Genomic DNA, 20314 nt, shown 5'->3' with positions numbered 1-20314 from the left:
GATTGCCGCTCGAGGTTTTCGCCGGCTTCCAGCCCAGTGCAAGGCTACACCTTGCAATGCTATCGGCGTGTGGCACAGTGTCTCAAGTGGACTCTGTCGGCGCTGCATCCTACAAGAGGAAGCAGACGTTGGCTAAGGCGTCTTCTTTGAGATGGTCTCCGAGATGAGAAGAATAGTTCGTGGCAATGCGAAGAGAATAGTAAGGGGAGCAATGGGTATATATGAGGCCCAGGTCAAGTCTCTTGGTATCCATCACTACCATCGAGTACTTTCACGACAAGATGAGACTCGTCGACAACGCACCCCTCCTTGGGGCTCTACTTCTCGCTCGTCTTGGGGATGCCAAGCAGTGTTACCGTTTGCCAAGTGATGCTGATTGGCCATCCACTGAGGCATGGTCGACCTTGAACTCGACTGTAAACGGGAAGCTTGTGGCTACTGTTCCTATCGGGTCGCCTTGTCACGATCCGACATACGATGCCGATGCTTGCGACGCATTGAAGGCAGAATGGCTGAACCCTCTAACGCAGTAAGTGCAGGAGCTCCGTTCACATGCTTGGACAGAACTCTAAAACTCTTGGCAGCACCCCGTCCTCCCACTCTATCATGCAATCGTACTTCGCCAACCAGAGCTGCGATCCATTCTCCGATAGGAGCATCCCTTGCACTCTTGGCAACTATGTTTCATACTCTGTCAAAGCCACTGAAGCAGAGGATGTCATCTCTGCCCTCGAGTTTGCGAAAGCTGAGAACATCCGTGTTCTTGTTCGCAACACTGGGCATGATTTCTTGGGACGGTCTACCGGAGCTGGTGCTCTTGCCATCTGGACGCAAAGTCTGAAGAGCATCACCTTCGGTGACTGGTCGGATGAGCACTACACTGGCCCATCGGTCACTGTTGGTGCCGGTGTCATGGGCAACGAGTTGCTTGAGGCAGTAAACAAGCAGGGCATGACCGTCGTGTCTGGTGAATGTGCTACAGTTGGCCTGGCGGGTGGTTTCACCCAAGGCGGTGGCCACAGCGTCCTCAGCACTGCCTTCGGTCTTGGTGCCGACCAGGCCTTGTCCTATGAGGTGAGAAGCTCTATACTATAAGCAACCAAGAGCAACACTAACCATGTCTTTGTAGGTCGTTACTGCTCAAGGCAAGATGCTCACTGCCTCAGCAACCGAGAACACTGACCTGTACTGGGCTCTCAGTGGCGGTGGTGGTGGAACATATGCCGTCGTCCTCTCGTTGACAGTAAAAGCATACCCAGCCAAGCAGGTTGGTGGTGCTGCCATGCAACTCCTAGCGTCATCTACCACCCCCGAGAAATACGCAGCAGCAACTGCCAAGCTTATCGAGCTCCTACCAGGCATGATCGATGCCGGTGCCATGGTGGTCTTCCTGGTCAGCACTCAGTACATCGTTATCAAGCCCGTCACGGTTTGGGACTCAACAGCGGCCTACGTCAAGGACGTTGTACTCGCACCTTACGCCAAAGCTCTTACAGATCTTGGCATTACGCCGCCAATTGTCTACAGCGAGCTGTCCTACCGCGACCACTTCGATCGCTACATGGGTCCTCTCCCACGTGGAGCATATGAAGTCAACAGATATCAATTCGGTGGCCGTCTTATCCCCCGAGATGTGGTGGAGAACAACACTGCGGAACTCGTCAGGGTTTACCAGGAGCTTGCTGCCGAAGGTGTCTTGCTTGCTGGTAGCTCAGCTAACTACCAGAAGCCCGAGGGAGCCGCCGACAATGGTGTACTACCAGCATGGAGGAATGCTATGATTCAGCTGCAGCTTATTACCAACTGGGACTCCACTGCTCCTTGGGCCGACATGGAGGCTGCCCAGCAGAAGATGACCAATGTGCTTATGCCCAAGATCGAAAAGATCACGCCGGGCAGTGGCTCATACCTGAATGAAGCCGATTTCCAGCAGCCGAACTGGCAGAGCACATTCTTTGGAGACAACTACAACAAGCTGAAGACTATCAAGAAGAAGTACGACCCCCAGGATGTATTCTACATCCTCAAGGGTGTTGGTAGCGAGGCTTGGAACGTCAGCAAAGATGGACGCATGTGCCGTGCCTAGAAAGAAGGCGTAGCTTTACAGAATTCTTGTGTATATAATATATTACCTTGAACTTCTTTTAACTAAAGAACGTATACAGGCTCACAATAGATTTCTCTAAATATCTTTATATTATGCAAACTCGAGCCATTATCAATAACTGGAGCGACCAACTCAGTTTAGAAGTTTCGATGAATCGCTCAGTTGAGCGCCCATTAGCTGACCTTAGCATTGCGCAAAATTCGGATGTGGCGTGGGTGAATTAATGAGGCAGCAGTCAAGAACCCCAAGCTCGTTGTGCGTCCGTGCACGGTCAAGCTGCCTGGAACTCTCGAATGAGGCCGCGAAACTTCCCTCACCACACATTCATCGCCTTAGCCCTTGAGCGCTCACTCTACATCATTCCGCATGCAAAGTCTGCCTGGATAGTCTGTACTCTTGCTATATATGTGTGGACCTAGCCAGGCTGCATACATGGATTTCCGAGCTAAATATCAAATCCGGCCGACGGCTGCCTGCGGTTAGCCCGATATAGGTATCTCAAGTACGGACTAGAAAGCACATAACTTCAAGCATCGCTCAAAGACTCCTGAAGATCCGATTCACATCTCAATTTCGTTTTCATTGATCTTAATTCAATCTCCCCTTCCCTTTCCATCCGCACTCTGATCGAATCCTCTAACTCTCAAACCAGGAGGTGACGGAAAATTCCAACGTCACGGGTGGATAATTCTCCCCTAATTCGCTTGCTGTATTCTCACGTGAATCAGTCACCGACTGTGTCTCCACGTGTGGGCAAGCGCGCAAGGATTTCTTTGACACCGCGTCCTAAGCTAAGGAGTAGGACCTTACTCTATGAACACTCACTCCTCACACTCTATCTTTACAGTGAATATCCCGAGCTAGCACTAGCTGCCTCAAGACCGCCAATTATCTTCTTCCTACATAACTCCCACACGTCTGTGCTTCTACATCGGTACCGAGCTTGATCTACCGAACATTCAACTCACTCACAGTCTTACAAAAGACAATCTCTTCTCTTGCTATCCGTTTCAATCACTGGAAATACACGCCCTCCAATCTGAATAACAGCCACCATGTCTAAGAGCTGTGTAATCTGCGGGACTGAGGAGAGCGAAGGCGAGCTGCTTCTCGAAGCACCCTGCGGTCGCCATTGGGTCTGCCCTGACGATGTCGGAAGCTTTTTTGAGAATGCGACCAACAACGAGAGCCTTTTCCCGCCACAGTGCTGCGAAACAATGTTCATGCTGGAAGATTACGAGGACTATATATCGTTCGAGATTGCGTGGGCGTATCAGATGAAGCAGCAGGGCGAGTATTCAATTCTGGCAAAGTAAGTTTACTATATACCCACATGATAAACCCAGGCTAAGAACTAAGCAGATTTCGTGTCTATTGCGCAAACCCAGCCTGTGGAAAGTTCTTACACCCCGAATCGCACGTGGAGGACCAAGAGACCAAGATTACCTACGCCATCTGCGATTCTGAAGAATGCGGTAAGCTGACTTGCGCAAAATGCAAAGCCTTGCTCGTAGACGGTACCCAAAACCATGAGTGCAAACAAACCGAGGACGAGAAAAAGTTCAAGCAGACAGCCAATGAGAAAGGTTACCAAGAGTGCTTTGTCTGTGGCGCGACTGTAGAGTTGGCTGAGGCATGCAATCACATCACTTGTGAGTGCGGTAGCTCGTTCTGCTATATCTGCGGCAAGGATTGGCCCGGTCTCCACGGCTGCCCGCATTACGGTCCCGCCGTCTACGATGAAGAAGGATACAACCAGGACGGTTACCATCGAGAAAGTGGTCTCAACCGACAGGGTCTTACTCGCCGTCAAGACATGATTCGTCGTCGTGAAGAAGATGAGGAAGACGACGATGAAGAAGGCGAAGACGAAGATAATGAGGATGAGGATCCTGAGTGGGAAGTCCTGCAACATCTGACACCCGACCAGCGCGCTTTGGTCAACCAGCTTCCTCACGGGCCTCGCGAAGACGCTCTAGATCAGTTCCGCATCACGTTGTTCGAGACCCAAGGTATCACGTTCGACCAGTTTGCCCACCCTCCTCCACCTCCACTACAGGAAGACTTTGGCGATGACGGTGACGCTTGGGAGGACAATGATGATGAAGGCCCCAAAAATGACCAGCGCGACGATCGGGAACTCACAGGCGGCCTGCCTAATGAAATCGATGGGGAGGTACCTATCATTGCTAATGAAGCAGCTCAGATTGGTACGATAGATGGTGCTGAACTCGACGACGTTGCAGTACCTGTGGTTCACCATTCCGACGATGAGAGCCACGCCAACTTTTTGGAAAATCAACAAGGCGATCATGCAGACACCAAAGAAGAAGGCATCCAGGAAAATACACTGACAGACGGCCAATCTGGAGTTTCCGGCTTCAATACTGCTACCCCATCAGCACATCGCAACGGCGAGAGAACAGACCAACGTGCAGAACCCGTACTGGCAGCGAATTCTTCCAGCCAGGACCAGCAGGTACCTGGCAGCCGTACAGTCCCGTTGGTTGCAGGCATCGATACCGATACCCGCCGACAGCCCGCTAGCTTCTCCACAGACGGACCACACACAATTGTCGCTCGTGGTTTCATCTCTGGCACCACGATTGAGGACGTAGAAACCATCATGCGCCCTCACAGCGATCATGACATACTCGGAAGGACTGTTCGGAGCAGCGATCCGCTGGTTGTCGAACTGCAATTTGCTATGAAGGATGATGCGGAAAGGGTCATTGCCGCGTTCCATGGACAGAAAGGGGACGGTCAGGTGTTGGATGTGAGGTTTAAAGATGAAGATCTGTAGAAGTACAGCGAATATAGGTCATAGCGTTACGAGACGATTTATTCGTTCGACTTGGAATTTCTGTTGTGGAGGTCAAGACTCGCCCTCTATGGCAGTCTGCCACGAAGTGTTTCTATAATATCCGATGATTTTCGATTGCTGTAGCTAGATTTTGCTAGCAAAAACAAATGCATAGATCGTCATTGCCACATTGTGAGAGTGACACTCGCCGGTGTCTCCTTGACGATCAGGCGTAACATCGCCAAGTAGTCAATGCTCTCCTCCTTCTTCGACGTCGCCGTCACTTGACGAAAGTGTTCACAGGCAACCTATAAATGTCGATTGTCCAGTATGGCCTCCTGGTTCCTTCCCACTGATCACTTCCATGCAGACCAGATGGTACGTTGATCTCCTCCCATTCGGTATCGAAACCCGCCTCGTAGAGGTCCATCTCAGCAACCTGTCCTAACGTTAGAACCAGTTCCCATCGAATATCCAACTGCGAAGCGACATACCTTTGTGTAAACGTCATAGCAAATCTGGCGATCAGCACCTAGTCCATTGTACCAACCAAACTTGCCATCCTTGGCCAGCAGCGCAACCACATATTCGGCGAAGAACTCCTTGAGTGCCTTGTAATCCTCAGCAAAGGTGTCGTAATAGATTGCATCTAGCACGACGCCCTGCTCTACCAGCTTAGGCAAGATATCTTGCCACCGGCCCTCGTGAATCTTGACATTGGGCTTGTCGTACCAGCCTTGCTCACGGAGACGCTGGTGTACCTGTGGATGCGCCTCGATGATGTGGTGCTCTGCAGGATCGTGCGTAAGAATAGCAGTATCCACGATACCCATTCCGTGGCCTACGTTCATAGTACGGAGACCCTTCTTAGGGATCAGAGTCTCGGCATGGCGTTGCATAATTTGCGTTTCCCAGTCCATCATGACAGCGTTGTCGGATTCGTCAAGGAGAATGCCGGGTTTGTAGCGGAGTTGACTTCTAAGGTAGGCCTTGTTGTCAAGAGAGACATCGTCAAGAACCTTTTCCTCGACAACCTGTTCGATGGCTTTGGCGTCTTCTTCCGAGACCTTTTGCTTCTTGGCGGCAGGTTGCTCTGTGTCTTCTTCCTCATCGGCTTCTTCTTCTACATCATTGTCGCCCATGCCGAGCGCTTCTAGTCGAGCGAAGAGGATTTCAGCACGTACACCGGCTTCAACCATCATCTCGTAGATCTTCTTTTGGCCTAAGCGGAGAGCGATGCATCCTGGTGTCTCGTCCTCTTTGTTGAGATCGTTCCAGATGGCGCCATTTTGAAGAAGTGTTTCTACCGTTTGAACCGCGGCATCACTGGCTTCTTTCCCATCCTCAGCCTTGCCACAAGCTGCAATTGCTGCGTGAAGTGGTGATGTTGATACTGTTGCTGTGGGGTCTTGCACGTTTGCCGATCCGTCCTTGAGCAGGATGTTCAACGCTGGCACATCGTGACGCTCCGCCGCCGAAATGATGCGCTTGGCGAGGAGGATATCTTCTTCTGTTGCTTGTTCAGTCATCTTGAAATGTGATTGAGTTGTTGTTGACATGTGTCGCAGAAACGACTGTGGGGTTGCGTAACTTTTTCTGCAGGGTTCACGATAAGATAAGCGAGTGCTAGTGCTTCACTGCAGCTACCCGATCGGGCATAGAGGGACATCTTGCGCAGCAAAAGGGAAAGACAGCAGATTAGAGAGTGATAGAAGGCGAAGAGTTCATTACTGATGACAATGACCTCACCACGTAAGAATACCTACTGCGTCACATCGTACTCTTTTATTGATGGTCTAACCAACTCGATTCCCATCATAAGATGCTACAGGCCAACACAACACAGCGAGAAACTCCTTTTCATGAGTCTATAGAGATAGACGTATGCGATTCAATCACCACCATTCCAAACACCTTGCTCCCATGCCATGCAAGCTATTCAAACTCTGGTCGTATCCAGCCGAAGGTGTCTTTGTCCGTCCTGGCAAGCCACTGGTATAGATAGTGACGCGAAACTGTCGATGCCGAAGCAAGATGCACAACAAAACCCTGCGCAGGATATTCCTATGCAAAGCAGATGTATATATAGACATTAGAAGCGAATTAAAGGGCGATCGACGCGACAGAATAAATCTGATCCCCAACGGGAGGCGGCGCCTGCGTGCTATATGCAAGTCAACCCGACGCCTTGGATGCAGTATGAGCCCACTATTGGGCTTACTTCATCATCTGTGAGATGTTGTTCCATTTTTGCTTGAGTGCTTCGTGCTCTTCGTTAATCTGAAGGGTTGGTTAGCCGTGCTCAACATAAGACCAACCGGGAGACTGGAACTTACTGTAGCCCATTGCATCTTGACATCAACCAATTCTTTCTCCATCTCGGCCATCGAGTCTTCCAGATTGCGGTTCTCGTTGTGAACAACGATGTTCTTTTGCATGACAGTCTCCATTTCGTTCTTCAGTCTTGCTTCGACCTCTGCGGGTTGGGTGTCGACGATCTTCTGAAGCTCTTCGACCTTTGTCTTCAACGTCTCGTTCTCGTCGGCGAGATTCTCATTTTCGACCTTGGTTTTAATGAGTTCAGAAGCGACCTGAACGTGCTCCATATCCGACTGCTCAGCGCGATGCTCCAGTGATCGGACCTTCTGTTCCAGATGTGTGACTTTATCTTTCAGTCCGTGGAGCTCGGTCTCGCGATCCTTTTCTATGCGCTGCTGTTCTTTCCACTCTGCAGTGTACTGCTTGAGCATTTCTGGCGTGATCTTGACAGAAACGGCGTCTTTCACAAGAGTATCAGCACGATAGATCTCCTTGTCGATGCCAGCAGTCGAGCCAAAGAAGCCATTCTCAAGGATGGAATTAGCCGATGGAGCTTTGTCGATGTACACGTCAAACAATCGCTCCTTGAGGAATGTTGTCAGTGTCGACATGTCCTTCATACCCAGCAATGTTTCAGCGTTCTTTTGCATGAGCACAATACCGAACTTCAGGATCGCAGATTCAAGACCCTCGCTGAGTATGAGATCATAAATACGCAAGACGAGTTGTAGCGGGAACCGATATGCGAACAATGTAAGGAACCATTGAGTGGCGTAGAGTTGTGGCTTGACCTCTCTCCGGCGGAGGTGGCAGTAGAGAGCGGGTTCAAACTCTTCCAATAGGCGTTCAAACTGGTACAGATGCAGGTGAAGTCCAGCCATGTCAGCTACGAAAAGGTCGCGAAGGCCATACTTGTTCATCAGTGTCACAAAGAGACTAAACGCCTCTTCCTCGGGCATCTGCCAAAGTTAGTTACAGACGGTGAATATCAGGAAGATGGAAACTTACGTTGAAGAGCAGAGGCATAGCGATGAAGTTCATGCCTTGGGCGTAACCGACAGCATCGTCGTACAAAGCGTATGCTTTGCAGATACCGAAAAGACCGTCTTGTAGCCCAGCTGCCATGACGTACTTGGAGTAGCTCGTGCGCGCTCCCAGATCGCGCTTGATGACCTTCTCCAGTTTCGATATTGTGGCGGCGTTCTGTTTCTTTTCCGCCGCAAGCCTTGCTTGTGCCTTGATTGGATCTTCGTTTTCCGATGTGAGAGATGGCGAGCCCAATGGCGCGGTGGTACTAGCAGCTGTTGTGGCCGGGCTCGAGTAGTCGGAGTGCACTGAAGACGAAGACGAAGCGACTGATTCCTTTCCGTTGCCAGTAGTGTTTCCCATGCTGAGGGTGCTCGTTCTGGCGCTGGCGCTGACGCTCATGTACTCCTTGTCTGTTCCACGAGCTACGAGTTCCCTGTACATGCTTTCCAGTTCTTCGCTTTTACTTTGCGCCAACACTTGCCAGATGACACCACGAATGACTTGAGGGATGCCACTTGCGATGGCGCGGTTCAGTTCTTCGGAACTGGTGCGTGCAATTGCTGCTGGGCCTTCGTTGACCACTGACTGCCAAAGGTCCCAATCTACAGGCTCGGCAATGTCTCCCGCCGGACCAGCGGCGAATCCAGATGCTGTTCCTGGAGCCAACTTCGGGTTGATCGTAGGCTGTTTCACAAGAGCTGGAGGACTTCCTGGCTCTTCTCCAGATGTGGGCGGAGGGCTAGCAATGCCGAGCCCGATACCTGGCGATGCTAGCGCCACCGTTGGACTACCATCTATACCTGTCTCATCGCTGAGTGTTATGCCCGCTTCTTCCCTCATTCGCAGAATCTTGAAACGGTCTCGCAGGCTGCCCTGACTTGTTCTGTTTTTAGAGCCCATATCGCCCTCATCTTCGATCCTGCTCAAGGTGAGCTCTGGATTACTGCCGATAGTTGCAATAGACGCCCCAGTATTCCGTCGCTCCGCAGTTGTCGTAGCCGCCGGTGGAGACTCAGGTTTCTTGCTAGAGCTGTTTCTTGACAGCCAAGCAAAAGGACCTGTGAGTTTTCTAGTCGTTGTTGGTGCTGGCGCTGGCGCGGGTTTCTCTTGTACAGCAGGTGGGGCGGGCGGCGGAGGGAATTTGACGGGCGACATTCTGCCAGAGAGGCCTTGTAGTCCGCTCGCGGAATTTGTAGAATCTCGAGAATCTCGTGGTGGTAGCTTGGGGAGTATGCCGGCAGCTTTTGAGCCCTCTGTTAAGCGTCAGCTTCAGTTTTGCGATCAACATGCATTCACGCATGCAGACGCGTATGTAGGTGGGGCCAGTGAATGGGTGCAGATGGCTCCTGCTCTGGAAGCATGAACCAGCCTACACGCGCACATCACATAGTTCTCCTTCCAAGCCCAGTAGGTGTACTCACCGCTGTCTAAAGACACGTCGTCCATGTCCGATGTGACTGACACTCTGTGCCCGGTAAGGAGTGGTGACTTGGCTGCCGGTGTGTCTTCGCTAGGCTTCTCGACAGCCTTTGGCTCAGGTTCATTGTCCGACTCGTCGCTTTCCTCTTCATCGTCTTCTTCCTCCTCGTCATCGTCATCGTCGTCATCATCGTCGTCGTCGCTCTCCTCTTTGGGTACTTTTGGCACTGCAGGAGCAGGCTCCGCTGGTTTGGCTGCTTGCACTGTTGAAGTCGAAGATTCTCGTTGTAGGAGGGACCGTGACCGTGACTGTGATCGTTCGGACTGTGAGTCTGGGCGAGGGGTAATCTCAGCTGCTTCTTCGAAACTGTCCTACACCGCCGCATACATATTAGCAAACTTGCACCGCAATGGCTGCCTGCATTTCCCACGGAACATGGGTATGGCTTACACTATCAGAGCCAGAACTGCCTGAGCTCGTGGGTCTTTCTGGTTTGTCCGCCATGTTTGCAAAGGTTGGCGGTGTAGGCTACTGAGGGTCGCGGGACGGTATCTTGAAAGGCAGGAGCAGTCGACGCGACGCGGGTTTTAGTCTGGGCAGGTGTACAAAATAGAGATTAAAAAGTAGTATCGTGCGGGTGTCAGGGAAGCAGCCGGGGGCGCAGCGGTGGTTGTTGGTGGTGATGGGGAATTAGGAGCGGGACAGCGACGTGGGTTGGTGAATTAGAGAAGTGGAGCACGACCCTGGCTGCGGCCTTGAACATCGGGGAAGCCACTGAGGAGCCCACAACGACACGTCCTACTTTGGACCCCCACCCATGACCAGCAATTGGTCGGCATTGACGCTGAAGTCCGTAGCATCGCGGATGCTGATACTGCGCATGACGTCTGCATGCTGGTCGTGCGTATGCAGCCACAAATTCCAGGCCAGCTGTTCACTTGCCCGCCATGGTTGCACAAACAGCCCACCATGGCCTGCAAAACATAAGGTTAATCTGAAACACGCACTAAGCCCGCCACTTGCTGGTCTTCCGCCCGCGCTGCGAATCCAGGCTTACATCGCCTATCACACCCCATCACCATTCGGCACTACTTTCGGTATCCGAGGCGATCGTCTTCGACTTCAAAAACAACAAAGACTTGGTTTGGGAAGTGGTCTTCAGGAGCCGTCAGGCCTACCGTCATTGTACAAGAAGCAAGGGATGCGCGACTTCTTTGTTCCTTCCTATTCAGCCAACAGTCAGACAAGCCCCTTCCTTCTGGGCAACGGCTGAGGGTCGGTTGCGTCATCTTCTTCCAGCGTCAGCATGAACGGGCGGGAAAAAGCAGATGCAGTAATGCGACTTGTAACGCAGGGGAGCTTGTTTGAACAAAAGTAATATGGACTAGAATTGCAAAGTCAAGGTATATACATGAACATCAAGAAGGTATCCCCAATCATAGTCTTCCAAATCTCTCCGCCATTATCCTCCAGTCATCCCCTTTCAAGAGCTCCCTCTAGTTGTTGAGGCACTGAGAGTAGAAGTCGTTTTGTACGACGCACTTGGCAGTGCCCTCGCAGGTGGTAGGGCCGGTGTATCCAGCACCACCACACTGATAGTAGAGCTTAGCAACGCCAGCAGTTCCGGAGGGAACAGCACCGGTAGGGGCGGCGATGCCAGATGAAGGGCGGAGGAGAGTGGCGAAGGTGGTAGGGGCAACAGGAGAAGCGCTGGGGATGGTAGCGTTCATCGAGGGGCGGGCGGGGGCGAGGGTAGGGAGAGCGGCGGAGCTGGTCTCGGCAACAGCAGCGACAGAGGAGACAGCGGCGAGGGTAGAGGTGGGCGCAGCGGCAGCAGAGGTAGGAGCTGCGACGGTCGAGTTGGCAGCAGGGGAAGATGGCTTAGCAGCACCGGCACCACCGCATGAAGCGACAGGGCCACCAGGAGCCTTGTAGGTGGTCGCGTCGAAGCCGTTGTAGACGTTGGGGATGTAGATGTTGTCGTCCTCAGCCTTGTAGGCACCGGGAAGCTCAATGGTAGGTCCGCAAGCACCCTCCTTACCGGTACCAGTAATCTTGAGCTGCGCACAGGCAATGTAGAACTGCGCACCACCGACAGTCTGAGCGCCGTGAAGGGCCAACATCTCTGAACGGAGCAGGTACTCGCCGCTGGCAAGACCGGTAGGGAGAGCAAACTCGCGGGTCATGTTGTTGGCGCCCATGATCTCGTTCGCCCACTTTCCGTCAACGTTGTCAAGCTCGTCAATCTTGAACCATCCGGCACCGATACCAGTGGCCTGGGAAGCATCGTCAACGGGTCCGTAAAGCATGTGGGTGATGGGACCTGGGTGGCCGGACTGGTCCCACTGAACCTTGATGGTGTCACCCTCGTTGGCAGCAACGGTCTCAACACCGGAGGGGACCTTGGCACCATTGACGTTGCAGACAATGTCGTCGCTGGTTACGTCGGTGACGGGGCTGTTGGAAGGTGGCATCCGGATGCCGACCTGGTAACCAGGAGTAACATCGTTGACCCAGAGCTGGTGCATGTTCTGGTGAGCCGAGACGGCGGAAAGGAGAGCGCTGGTGAAAATGGCCTTGGTGAACATCTTGAAGTTTGAAAGTGTTTTGTCGGTGTGATATGTACAATGACTTGATTTGCAAATATATGCTGGTGATGCCTGATCACGAAAAATGAATGTAAGGTAAAGAGTGAAGGTGGTAGTAAAAACCGGAACGAATGTGTTCAAAGAAAGGACTGGCCCGTTGGAATGATGAAGTGTGCATAGCAAGGACAACGGCACCTTATAAACTCATCCCATGCCGATCTTTTGCTTGACTTACGCGCCTGGAACAAGATTAATGGTTTCCGGAGATCAGGACGAACCGACTGGAATCCTCCTTGACAGCCGTTCACGCTATCCCAGTCGCTGGGAACGGTACGACATCGTCTTTACAGATGCCAAGGAGCGACACGCCAGCAATAAATCTAGATGAAGGACTAGTTTGCTCTTCTTAGGTATGGTCCGCGATGCTTGTTTATGCGACAGGTGCCATCCGAGATTGGGTGGACATGTTGGTGGAGAAATCAGGAAGCGAGCGTTTCCAAAGTGGCTGCTTTGGGTTAGCTATGCCGTTTCGTATGTGCACCCGCATGTTTCAAAACGTCTCTGGGAGCGGTTCGCTGGGAGCACGATCCTGCAGCGAGTCACTACGAACTTCAAAAATTCGGTGTTGTTTCTTCCGAGCCTCGCAGATGTACTTAGAAGGCTTCTCAGTATCCGGAAAAATTGGACAAGGCGACCTGGATGTGGCAGACGATAATTTGAGAACGGCGTCGAATGGCATATGCTAGAAAAGGCGTATGAACCATGCGAACGGCTGATATTGCAAAATAAACCTATAGTCTGCTGCCTTTTATGAGGCTGCACTCCATGACGCGCTGTCTCAGCGCCTGAAGTGGGGCGGCTTCAATGGGCGTAAAAGTCTTCCTCATGGTCCTCTTCTCGTAATGGTTGCAAAACCCGTAGGCGCTGGCACAGTGCGTCTTTCGCTTGACGTAGAAAGTCTGTCCATGCCCTTGCTCATGTCAGGCAGTGTTTGGCCTATCGGTTCCGTTGGGATCGGAGATTTTGTAGTAAGGGTAACATTACTCGTGGGTAAGGCAACGGTGTTTGTGGATATAGAGAGGCTTCCCTGAGGGGCTTCTCCGTCGATGTAGAGATAAATCTCCTGCACTGTAGGAGCCGGCGATGTGGTGTGAACGATGGATAAGAACCAGGCGCCAAGCAAGATTGAGGTGAACCATATCGTTACGAGAAAGAAGACAGCAAATAGTACACACGGCACAAGAATGCATTTCCGAGGCATTCGACTTCGTGCGGGAAGTGTGGTTGGGAAGCCTGGTCTAGCAGATCGTGCAAAGTGGGGATGGTTTGTGTCCTGGTAATCGGGCTTGACACGGGCTTCTTCCGCATTCTTTGACGATGGTCTGGTGCTTGAGTGACGGATCGAGGATGGCGACTCAGGCGTGGTGGGTTGGTAGTAGGGGTTGTTTGATGTGCCGCATTGTGATTTCCCAGCAAGAGTGTCGTGTTGAGGAGTGAAAGGAATGACATGCGAAAGGAATGTAGAGCTATACGACGGAGCCGGTGAAAGCATGTCCTTCAGCGGAATTGACGACATGTCTACTGACGGTGCTCGCCTCTGAGCATCCATGGCAAAGGCAGATGACTCGATAATGTGTAAAGATGGTGAGAAAAAGGATCAGCCTCTCGATGCTTGTTACAAAGAATTGACGTGGAATTTGAGGGTATCAGCATTTCCTTTATGCAGATGAGAAAGATAAAGGGAATGCACATAGTGGAGCAGCGTGGCAGCCACGAACGAAGAGCTAGTTGTATCAACCTAAAGGAGTGATATGCAGATGTTTCATCGCTTTTGTTAGCTTGCGCGTTGTTTCTACTGCTAGGTAGAGCATTTTGATGAATGCAGTGGTGGTGAGAAGTAGCTTGGGAATCTGACGGGTTTGTGAAGCGCGGCCTTGTTGACGGACGATTGGGTCCGGCGCTTTCCTCGCATGCAGGGTCTGGTCGCAGTGCCTTGCTGACCGCACTGAGGGCAGGCTCAACAACTACAGGCATACTCAAAGGATATGAGAATTGCATGATTTATAGGCTCTCCAGACGTTCACTGTTATCCGCGTATGTAAGATGTGTGCAAAGTGCGCCGTGTCTAGGCTTGCTTGAGGGTATCATACCACAACTCCAAAACTCCCAATGCATCAATAGTTCATATAAGCCCCAGGCTCAATCTTGCAGCATTCTCAAGCTTTCGCCTTGCCTTTTCCAGTTCCCGCAGGCCTTCCTCGCTTCTTCCCTGCTGTGGGTGCTGCTGGCTGTGCGCGAGCTGCTGGCTGACCGTCAGCCCGCCTGCCCTCAGCTGCTCTGATGTCCTCGAGCTCCCTCTCTAGCAGGCCTTGTAATTGCTCATTACGTCTTCCGAGGAGCAACACGTCGTCAGGGTTAATTGTGTTGCGACCGGCGTGCTTGGAGAAGACCTCGAGATCGCGGGCTGTGTTTGCTGGGTAACGTTAGCATTTTCGGGCTAAATGACATGTCAAGAGGCGGATCGATCTTACCGATTTGAGTGTATACAAGCTCAGTTAGGGCACCGATGAACTGTGGCGTTGCATTGAGATCGTTCTCCAACGACTTCTCGTCAACAAACTGGCCGATGGAGTACCACAGGGCTGACTTGAGTCGCTGTGGGTGTTGTCAGCACATGCTTATTGACAGCCTGGCACATGGGCTTCTGACCTCTTCGCGCTCTGCTTTGGCACCATCATCTGACGCCATGTCGCTCAATAAGTGCAATCAGTCGCGTGTAGGCGTCAACTGGAGAAGTGACGCGACCAGACGCGTCCAGGGCGGGCCGATAGCGGGGCCTCGGTGATGAACGGGAAGGAAGTCACCGCCCAGGTTCTGCCACGCGACGGTCCACGCTTTGAGTGATTTATTATTGTTGCGCGCAATTACTTTCTTCACCGGCATCGCCTTCCACGCGCAAACACACACAAACACACCTACACACACACAATACTCGACATAGACGTTAGAAGCCTCTCCGACCACAGTTCCCACAAGCTCATAATCGCATCACCACAAGCACTCTACGATCGCAATCACCCGCATCGCATACTCAAGATGGACTACATACTCGACAACGTGGGCGAGTGGAAGGACCGCCTGGTCAACAACTCCATCAAGTCCTTCGAAGAGATGACCGCTCAGCGTTGGGTCCGCATTATCGCTATCGTCGGCGCATACCTCCTCATACGGCCATACCTACTCAACGCCGCTGCCAAGAAGCAGAAACAACAGCTAGAGAAGGAAGCTGAAGATCTGGGCCTGGGCAAGAGCGAAGCACTAGACGCGAATGACTTCAGGGGTAGCGGCGTTCGGGTGAAGAAGGGAGAAGCGAAGAAGAAGGAGTAGTGGCTGCGTACGAGAAACGAACACGTGTGACATAGGAGATGGTAATACGATTGAATTTTGGGCAAGAATAATGTTGGTGGAGAGTAATAGAAGGAGATGGCGGGCCATCTGGCGAGAGAATTTAGACATGCCGTTGCGCTACGCTTTCCTAAGGACCAGAGGCTCGACTCGGCGAAGGAATTCTTCTTCAAGAACGCGACTGCTGAGGGATTCTTCCCATACAGTATGGGTGAAGAGCTGAAGATACAATTGAGATTTGTCCAAGGAATTTATGTTCCGCGTAGTGCCCCCAAAGCATTTCATTCTGATACAAGCGAGAAGCTTGTGAACTAAGCCATTATATCCACAGCAAACTGTGAGCGCCACTAGCAAACCAGTATTAACGTGGCAAAAGACAAGTAGAGTAGTGTTGGTTCTCGTGAGTCTTGTGATAGCACCACAATCTTATGTTTAGTTTTATTGGTCCACATCTAGTATACAGTATGACATCGAGATACCCTACTAGTCTCTCTGATTTGTACGTGCCTACTCAAGGTATGGTACCTGGAGCATGGTCCGTCCCTCTGTTGTGTTGTGGATGATGATACAAAACGGCTATATTCTATATGCCTAGGCACGCCATGACCTGTTTACTGATCGCTAGCAACATACGGATGAAAGGCTGTCGATCTGCACCGAAAATGACCTCATAATGCAAGCGTTCAAAGTCTATGAGCCGCTAAGTGTCACACAATACGTGGATCTGGGAAAGAGGAACGCTTGTACTGAGCGACAACATGAGGAGATGGTTACTCGTGCGAAAGCGGGGAAACGGGAATACCGGTAGGCTGAAGTGGTATAAGTACAGACCAACACATCATGTCGACCCATCACGAGTACGTCTTGGTAACGACATTTAGCTTTCTCTCGAATCTATCCTCCAAATCTAAACCTATCATATACTTTTCAGCTCGTTAATCCATACTTGAACGATGCCGCAATACATAATTCAACACCACTGTGAGCTCCAAACATCGCAGAAGGACGCCATCGCCATCGCCATCACAAAGCTGCACTGCCAGACATTCAATGCGCCCTCTATCTTCGTGAATGTTCATTTCCACCCTTCGCGACCTCACTACATCGCCGGCAAATTGCAAGAAACAAACTCTATCACTGGGATGCTGCGAACACGCGGACCAGAATACAGAGACAAGATGAATACGCTTGTGCTAGACCTCACTGAAATATGGAACAAGGTGGTTAGGCCGAACTCCGCTAACGATAACGTTGATGGAAATGTGCCTGGGCGATTGGATGACCCTACAGCGCTGCATCTTTGTGGTATCTCAGAGGGTATCGTTGCTGCCGCAGAGCAAGGGTTCCTCCTACCTTCTGCAGGGCAAGACGACAAGTGGCTTGAGAATAATTTGAAGGCTTTTGAGAAGAGGGCTGCAGATGGAGATGAAGCGATGAAAGCGCTTCTTGAAGAAATCAAGACGAAGGGTCTGGGAAGCGCTTCTTGAGGACACACAACGACATCACAAGGACACCATATCAGCAAACCATCTCACAGTTGCTCATTTCTGTCCGGTCATAATTCTAATGCAATCTATCACTGTAGTTCGCAATGCCTCCCACGATGCGACTCCCTTTTCCTACTGCAACAGCAATGTAGAGTGATATAGACATTGTATATGCCGAACGGGTATATAGACTCAATCACGGAATCTGCGATTAAGAAGCTGTTCGCTCGTTGCATGTTCGACTCATAACCTTCACATATCCAGTGTGTTTGCGCACCCAATACCCCCTTCGACTATCTTCCACTCCATCAACTCAGCAGAGCCGTCCGCTTGCTACTTCATCGCCTCGTGGCTTCTACATTCACAAACTCCCGCTTCACATCTCTTCTATACATAATCCAATTTACAACCCAACCACCATGTCTTCGCACACGCATCTTGAGCAATTCCGATGCCAGTGGACGAAGGATACCGCAAGCAAGCTCAAGGAAAAGCACAAGATCTGATCCCTGAACGCCACGAGAAGCCTGGATTAAAACTTGCTGTTGAGGCCGTGGTGGAAGGAATAAAATTGTATCGGGGCTACAAAGAGGAAAAGGCTGCGGAAGAAAAAAAGGAAAGGGGGAGAGAAAATCACAAAAGACACAGGAAGGACAGGCACATGGGAGAAAGTAGGAAATATGGGCATGGAGGTAGCCATGAATCGAGTGGTGAGCGCCGACATCGTCGTCATCGCTCTAAATCAAGACATGAAGAGCGTGGGAGACACCATCGTAGTCCACGAGATGATCGACATTCAAGATCACGACACAGACGCCGAAATGAAGAGCGTGGGAAGCACTACGAAAGATCCAGGTCTCAGGACCGACGCCCAAGATCCCGTCGACGATATGAGGACAATGGTGTTCTCGATCCCGTTGTCGAGAACTTGCCAAATGACAGTCTAGAGTATCAGACGACTGGCGGTGCAGGACTAGCAGAAACGTTGCGTCATGGGCATCGAAAGCCAGATACACTGTCGCCTAGAGGTGGAGAACGCCGGGGCAGTGTTGCGAGTGGCTACCAAACTTCATGGCGAGACTTGAAAGCAGAGCGAAAGAATGGCCTAGCATCTGGAAGTAGAGTTCCACCACCATATTCCTCAGCGCAAAGGCCACCAAAAGGGCTTTCCACGGTGCGATCTCATTCTCGTGGTCGCAGAGATACATCGCAGTCAGACCGGAAGAGGTCGCACACACCCCGCAGACCTCACCACCGAAAGTCCAGAGAGCGCTCAAGCTCTCATCGGGGTGATATCGAACACAACAAACGGTCAGATATTCGTTCAGGCCGCATTGGTGCGTCCTACTCTCCAACACGGCGACAAAGAGGACCAGACGGTACACCATTCGGAAGCTTACCTGAACGTAAAAGCAAAGATACTTTTGGAAACCATTTCATGAACACTTATAGGCACATCAAAGCCGAGCATGAGGCTGGTTATCGAAGTAAAGGTAAGCTCGAGAAAGCGCTAGACGAGATGAGGAAGAAAAAGAGAGTCACAAAAGTCAGCAGTGATAGGCAAACGAGTAGGCATAAAATAGAAAGGGAGAAAATACGAAAAAGTGAGCCAGAAAGAGTCAGGTGGGTTGAGAGATATCCTGAGAAACCCAGGGGCGATGAAGGGAAATCTAGGGCTGCTGAGACAGAGACGTGGGAGCATCATCGGCGCGAAGAAGAGGAACACAAAAGAAGGATGGATGATGATAGGAGGGGAGAAAAAGACGCTGACCAGAAAAAGATTCGAAGTTTACCAGTCAAACCTCTCCAGAGTCATCAGATTCAACCGAAGATCACGGTACCACGGCAACCACAGTACCGCAGTGACCAGACGACAGCCTTCGGTGAGACAAAGCCAAAGCCAAAGCCAAATTCAGAGCCAAATCCAAAACAATCTTACCGTAACCAAAGCGCAAGACCAAAGACTGTTGAACTACAAATCCCAGAAACTAATAGCCCCAAGCGCAACATTTCTACTCTACCACCAGTTCCGGAGATACGTCCCCAGCCTCCCACATCTGCTAGAGCTCCACGTCGTCAGCCGCATCCTGTTGTCCGCGAGTCATCACATCCCCCTACGAACCGTCCAGCTCCACCTGTTCCAGAACCATCTCATTGGCAACATCCACTTCCCCAACGGCCTCTAACTATCCGTAAGGAAACGCTTGAGCATGAGGTTTCATCACAACGAGAGTCGGCAGGTCGAGGTGTAGATGATAAATCCGAGATTGGGTCAGCAGCGAGCTATTACGATCAAGCTCCACGTTCGCCGATGCCAGGAAGTTACGAAGAGGGCGTCGAGACAGAATATGAAGAGGATGATCAACCAGAAAATTACAATGAAGTGCCATACCCAGACACACCTCCATCACCTGTTATACCCCCATATTCGGATACGCTTCCTTCTGCAGTCGGGTCAGAGGACCCCTCAGTTTCGTCGTCACCAATCATGTCCCATACACTGCGAGCTGCATCGCCTTCCCCTAGATCCACGTCCGCATTCTTGCAGAGTATCCAGATGCCGACTCCTCAGCAATCGGTACCTCCCACTCCACCACCACCACCTCCTCCTCCTCCTCCTTCTCCTCCTCCTCCTCATCCAGCCTCTCCACTACCTGCAGTGCGACCACCTAACAACACTGGGATGGCTGCTCTGTTCGGTGAAATTAACGGGGGTAGGTTCGAGTTGCGCAAAGTAGCGGATTCAGAAAAAAGACATCGTAATAACAACCCGACAGCCGGCAGGGTAGTGTATGAAGAGACGGCATACAGTCATGATGTAGAGGAACGTGAGCGAGCTCAAGCTAGGGAAGCGAACAACCAATCGCCATCTCGAGGAAACAGTGCATGGAGCACTCGCATCTCTATGGACGATGAAGACGATATACAACCAGTACCCAACAGAGCGTTCCAAAACGACTTGGCGAAAGCTCTGCAGGCGAGGAGATCGGGCTCAGGTACTGACATTTCTACAAGGGGACCTCGGAGAGGTTCTGAGGATAGTTCACTAACTGCAGGCTCTAGAACGTCGATGATTGCCAACGTTTCTGGGAAACTGCGAGACGAGAGTACGTTGATGTATCCTTACGTGTGGTAGGCTCGTACTAACGCGGTAGT

General features: G+C 51.4%; 10 protein-coding genes across 10 annotated transcripts; 6 read left to right on the top strand and 4 right to left on the bottom strand.

Annotated features, from left to right (window-relative positions):
* Window positions 1-281: 281 nt before the first annotated feature.
* Window positions 282-2086, top strand: J4E82_005301 (uncharacterized protein; the record flags this gene model as incomplete). Its single annotated transcript, XM_051731568.1, has 3 exons — window positions 282-529; window positions 585-1074; window positions 1130-2086. 3 exons carry the CDS (start codon window positions 282-284, stop codon window positions 2084-2086), a joined length of 1695 nt encoding a protein of 564 aa, XP_051588758.1.
* A 1076-nt stretch (window positions 2087-3162) lies between these two features.
* J4E82_005300 (uncharacterized protein) lies at window positions 3163-4910 on the top strand (the record flags this gene model as incomplete). Its single annotated transcript, XM_051731567.1, has 2 exons — window positions 3163-3419; window positions 3470-4910. 2 exons carry the CDS (start codon window positions 3163-3165, stop codon window positions 4908-4910), a joined length of 1698 nt encoding a protein of 565 aa, XP_051588757.1.
* Window positions 4911-5190: 280 nt separating this feature from the next.
* J4E82_005299 (uncharacterized protein) lies at window positions 5191-6439 on the bottom strand (the record flags this gene model as incomplete). Its single annotated transcript, XM_051731566.1, has 2 exons — window positions 5191-5349; window positions 5405-6439. The coding sequence occupies 2 exons, from the start codon at window positions 6437-6439 to the stop codon at window positions 5191-5193; spliced, it is 1194 nt and encodes a 397-aa protein (XP_051588756.1).
* Window positions 6440-7127: 688 nt separating this feature from the next.
* On the bottom strand, window positions 7128-10182 carry J4E82_005298 (uncharacterized protein; the record flags this gene model as incomplete). Its single annotated transcript, XM_051731565.1, has 5 exons — window positions 7128-7190; window positions 7247-8188; window positions 8238-9511; window positions 9680-10049; window positions 10129-10182. The coding sequence occupies 5 exons, from the start codon at window positions 10180-10182 to the stop codon at window positions 7128-7130; spliced, it is 2703 nt and encodes a 900-aa protein (XP_051588755.1).
* Window positions 10183-10495: 313 nt separating this feature from the next.
* Window positions 10496-10951, top strand: J4E82_005297 (uncharacterized protein; the record flags this gene model as incomplete). Its single annotated transcript, XM_051731564.1, has 2 exons — window positions 10496-10578; window positions 10642-10951. The coding sequence occupies 2 exons, from the start codon at window positions 10496-10498 to the stop codon at window positions 10949-10951; spliced, it is 393 nt and encodes a 130-aa protein (XP_051588754.1).
* Window positions 10952-11174: 223 nt separating this feature from the next.
* J4E82_005296 (uncharacterized protein) lies at window positions 11175-12266 on the bottom strand (the record flags this gene model as incomplete). Its single annotated transcript, XM_051731563.1, has 1 exon — window positions 11175-12266. One exon carries the CDS (start codon window positions 12264-12266, stop codon window positions 11175-11177), a length of 1092 nt encoding a protein of 363 aa, XP_051588753.1.
* A 2216-nt stretch (window positions 12267-14482) lies between these two features.
* J4E82_005295 (uncharacterized protein) lies at window positions 14483-15014 on the bottom strand (the record flags this gene model as incomplete). Its single annotated transcript, XM_051731562.1, has 3 exons — window positions 14483-14739; window positions 14798-14921; window positions 14976-15014. 3 exons carry the CDS (start codon window positions 15012-15014, stop codon window positions 14483-14485), a joined length of 420 nt encoding a protein of 139 aa, XP_051588752.1.
* Window positions 15015-15362: 348 nt separating this feature from the next.
* On the top strand, window positions 15363-15653 carry J4E82_005294 (uncharacterized protein; the record flags this gene model as incomplete). The annotated part of the gene is made up of 1 exon (XM_051731561.1): window positions 15363-15653. One exon carries the CDS (start codon window positions 15363-15365, stop codon window positions 15651-15653), a length of 291 nt encoding a protein of 96 aa, XP_051588751.1.
* Window positions 15654-16624: 971 nt separating this feature from the next.
* On the top strand, window positions 16625-17158 carry J4E82_005293 (uncharacterized protein; the record flags this gene model as incomplete). The annotated part of the gene is made up of 1 exon (XM_051731560.1): window positions 16625-17158. The coding sequence occupies one exon, from the start codon at window positions 16625-16627 to the stop codon at window positions 17156-17158; it is 534 nt and encodes a 177-aa protein (XP_051588750.1).
* A 680-nt stretch (window positions 17159-17838) lies between these two features.
* On the top strand, window positions 17839-20294 carry J4E82_005292 (uncharacterized protein; the record flags this gene model as incomplete). Its single annotated transcript, XM_051731559.1, has 2 exons — window positions 17839-17988; window positions 18021-20294. The coding sequence occupies 2 exons, from the start codon at window positions 17839-17841 to the stop codon at window positions 20292-20294; spliced, it is 2424 nt and encodes an 807-aa protein (XP_051588749.1).
* Between the last annotated feature and the right edge of the window lie 20 nt (window positions 20295-20314).

This window comes from Alternaria postmessia (genome assembly GCF_024291825.1).
Source record: "Alternaria postmessia strain BMP 2775 chromosome Unknown scaffold_27, whole genome shotgun sequence".
Classification (NCBI taxonomy): Eukaryota; Fungi; Ascomycota; class Dothideomycetes; order Pleosporales; family Pleosporaceae; genus Alternaria; species Alternaria postmessia.
Note: the sequence above shows the minus strand (reverse complement) of the source record. Positions and strands in the feature narration are given on the sequence as shown.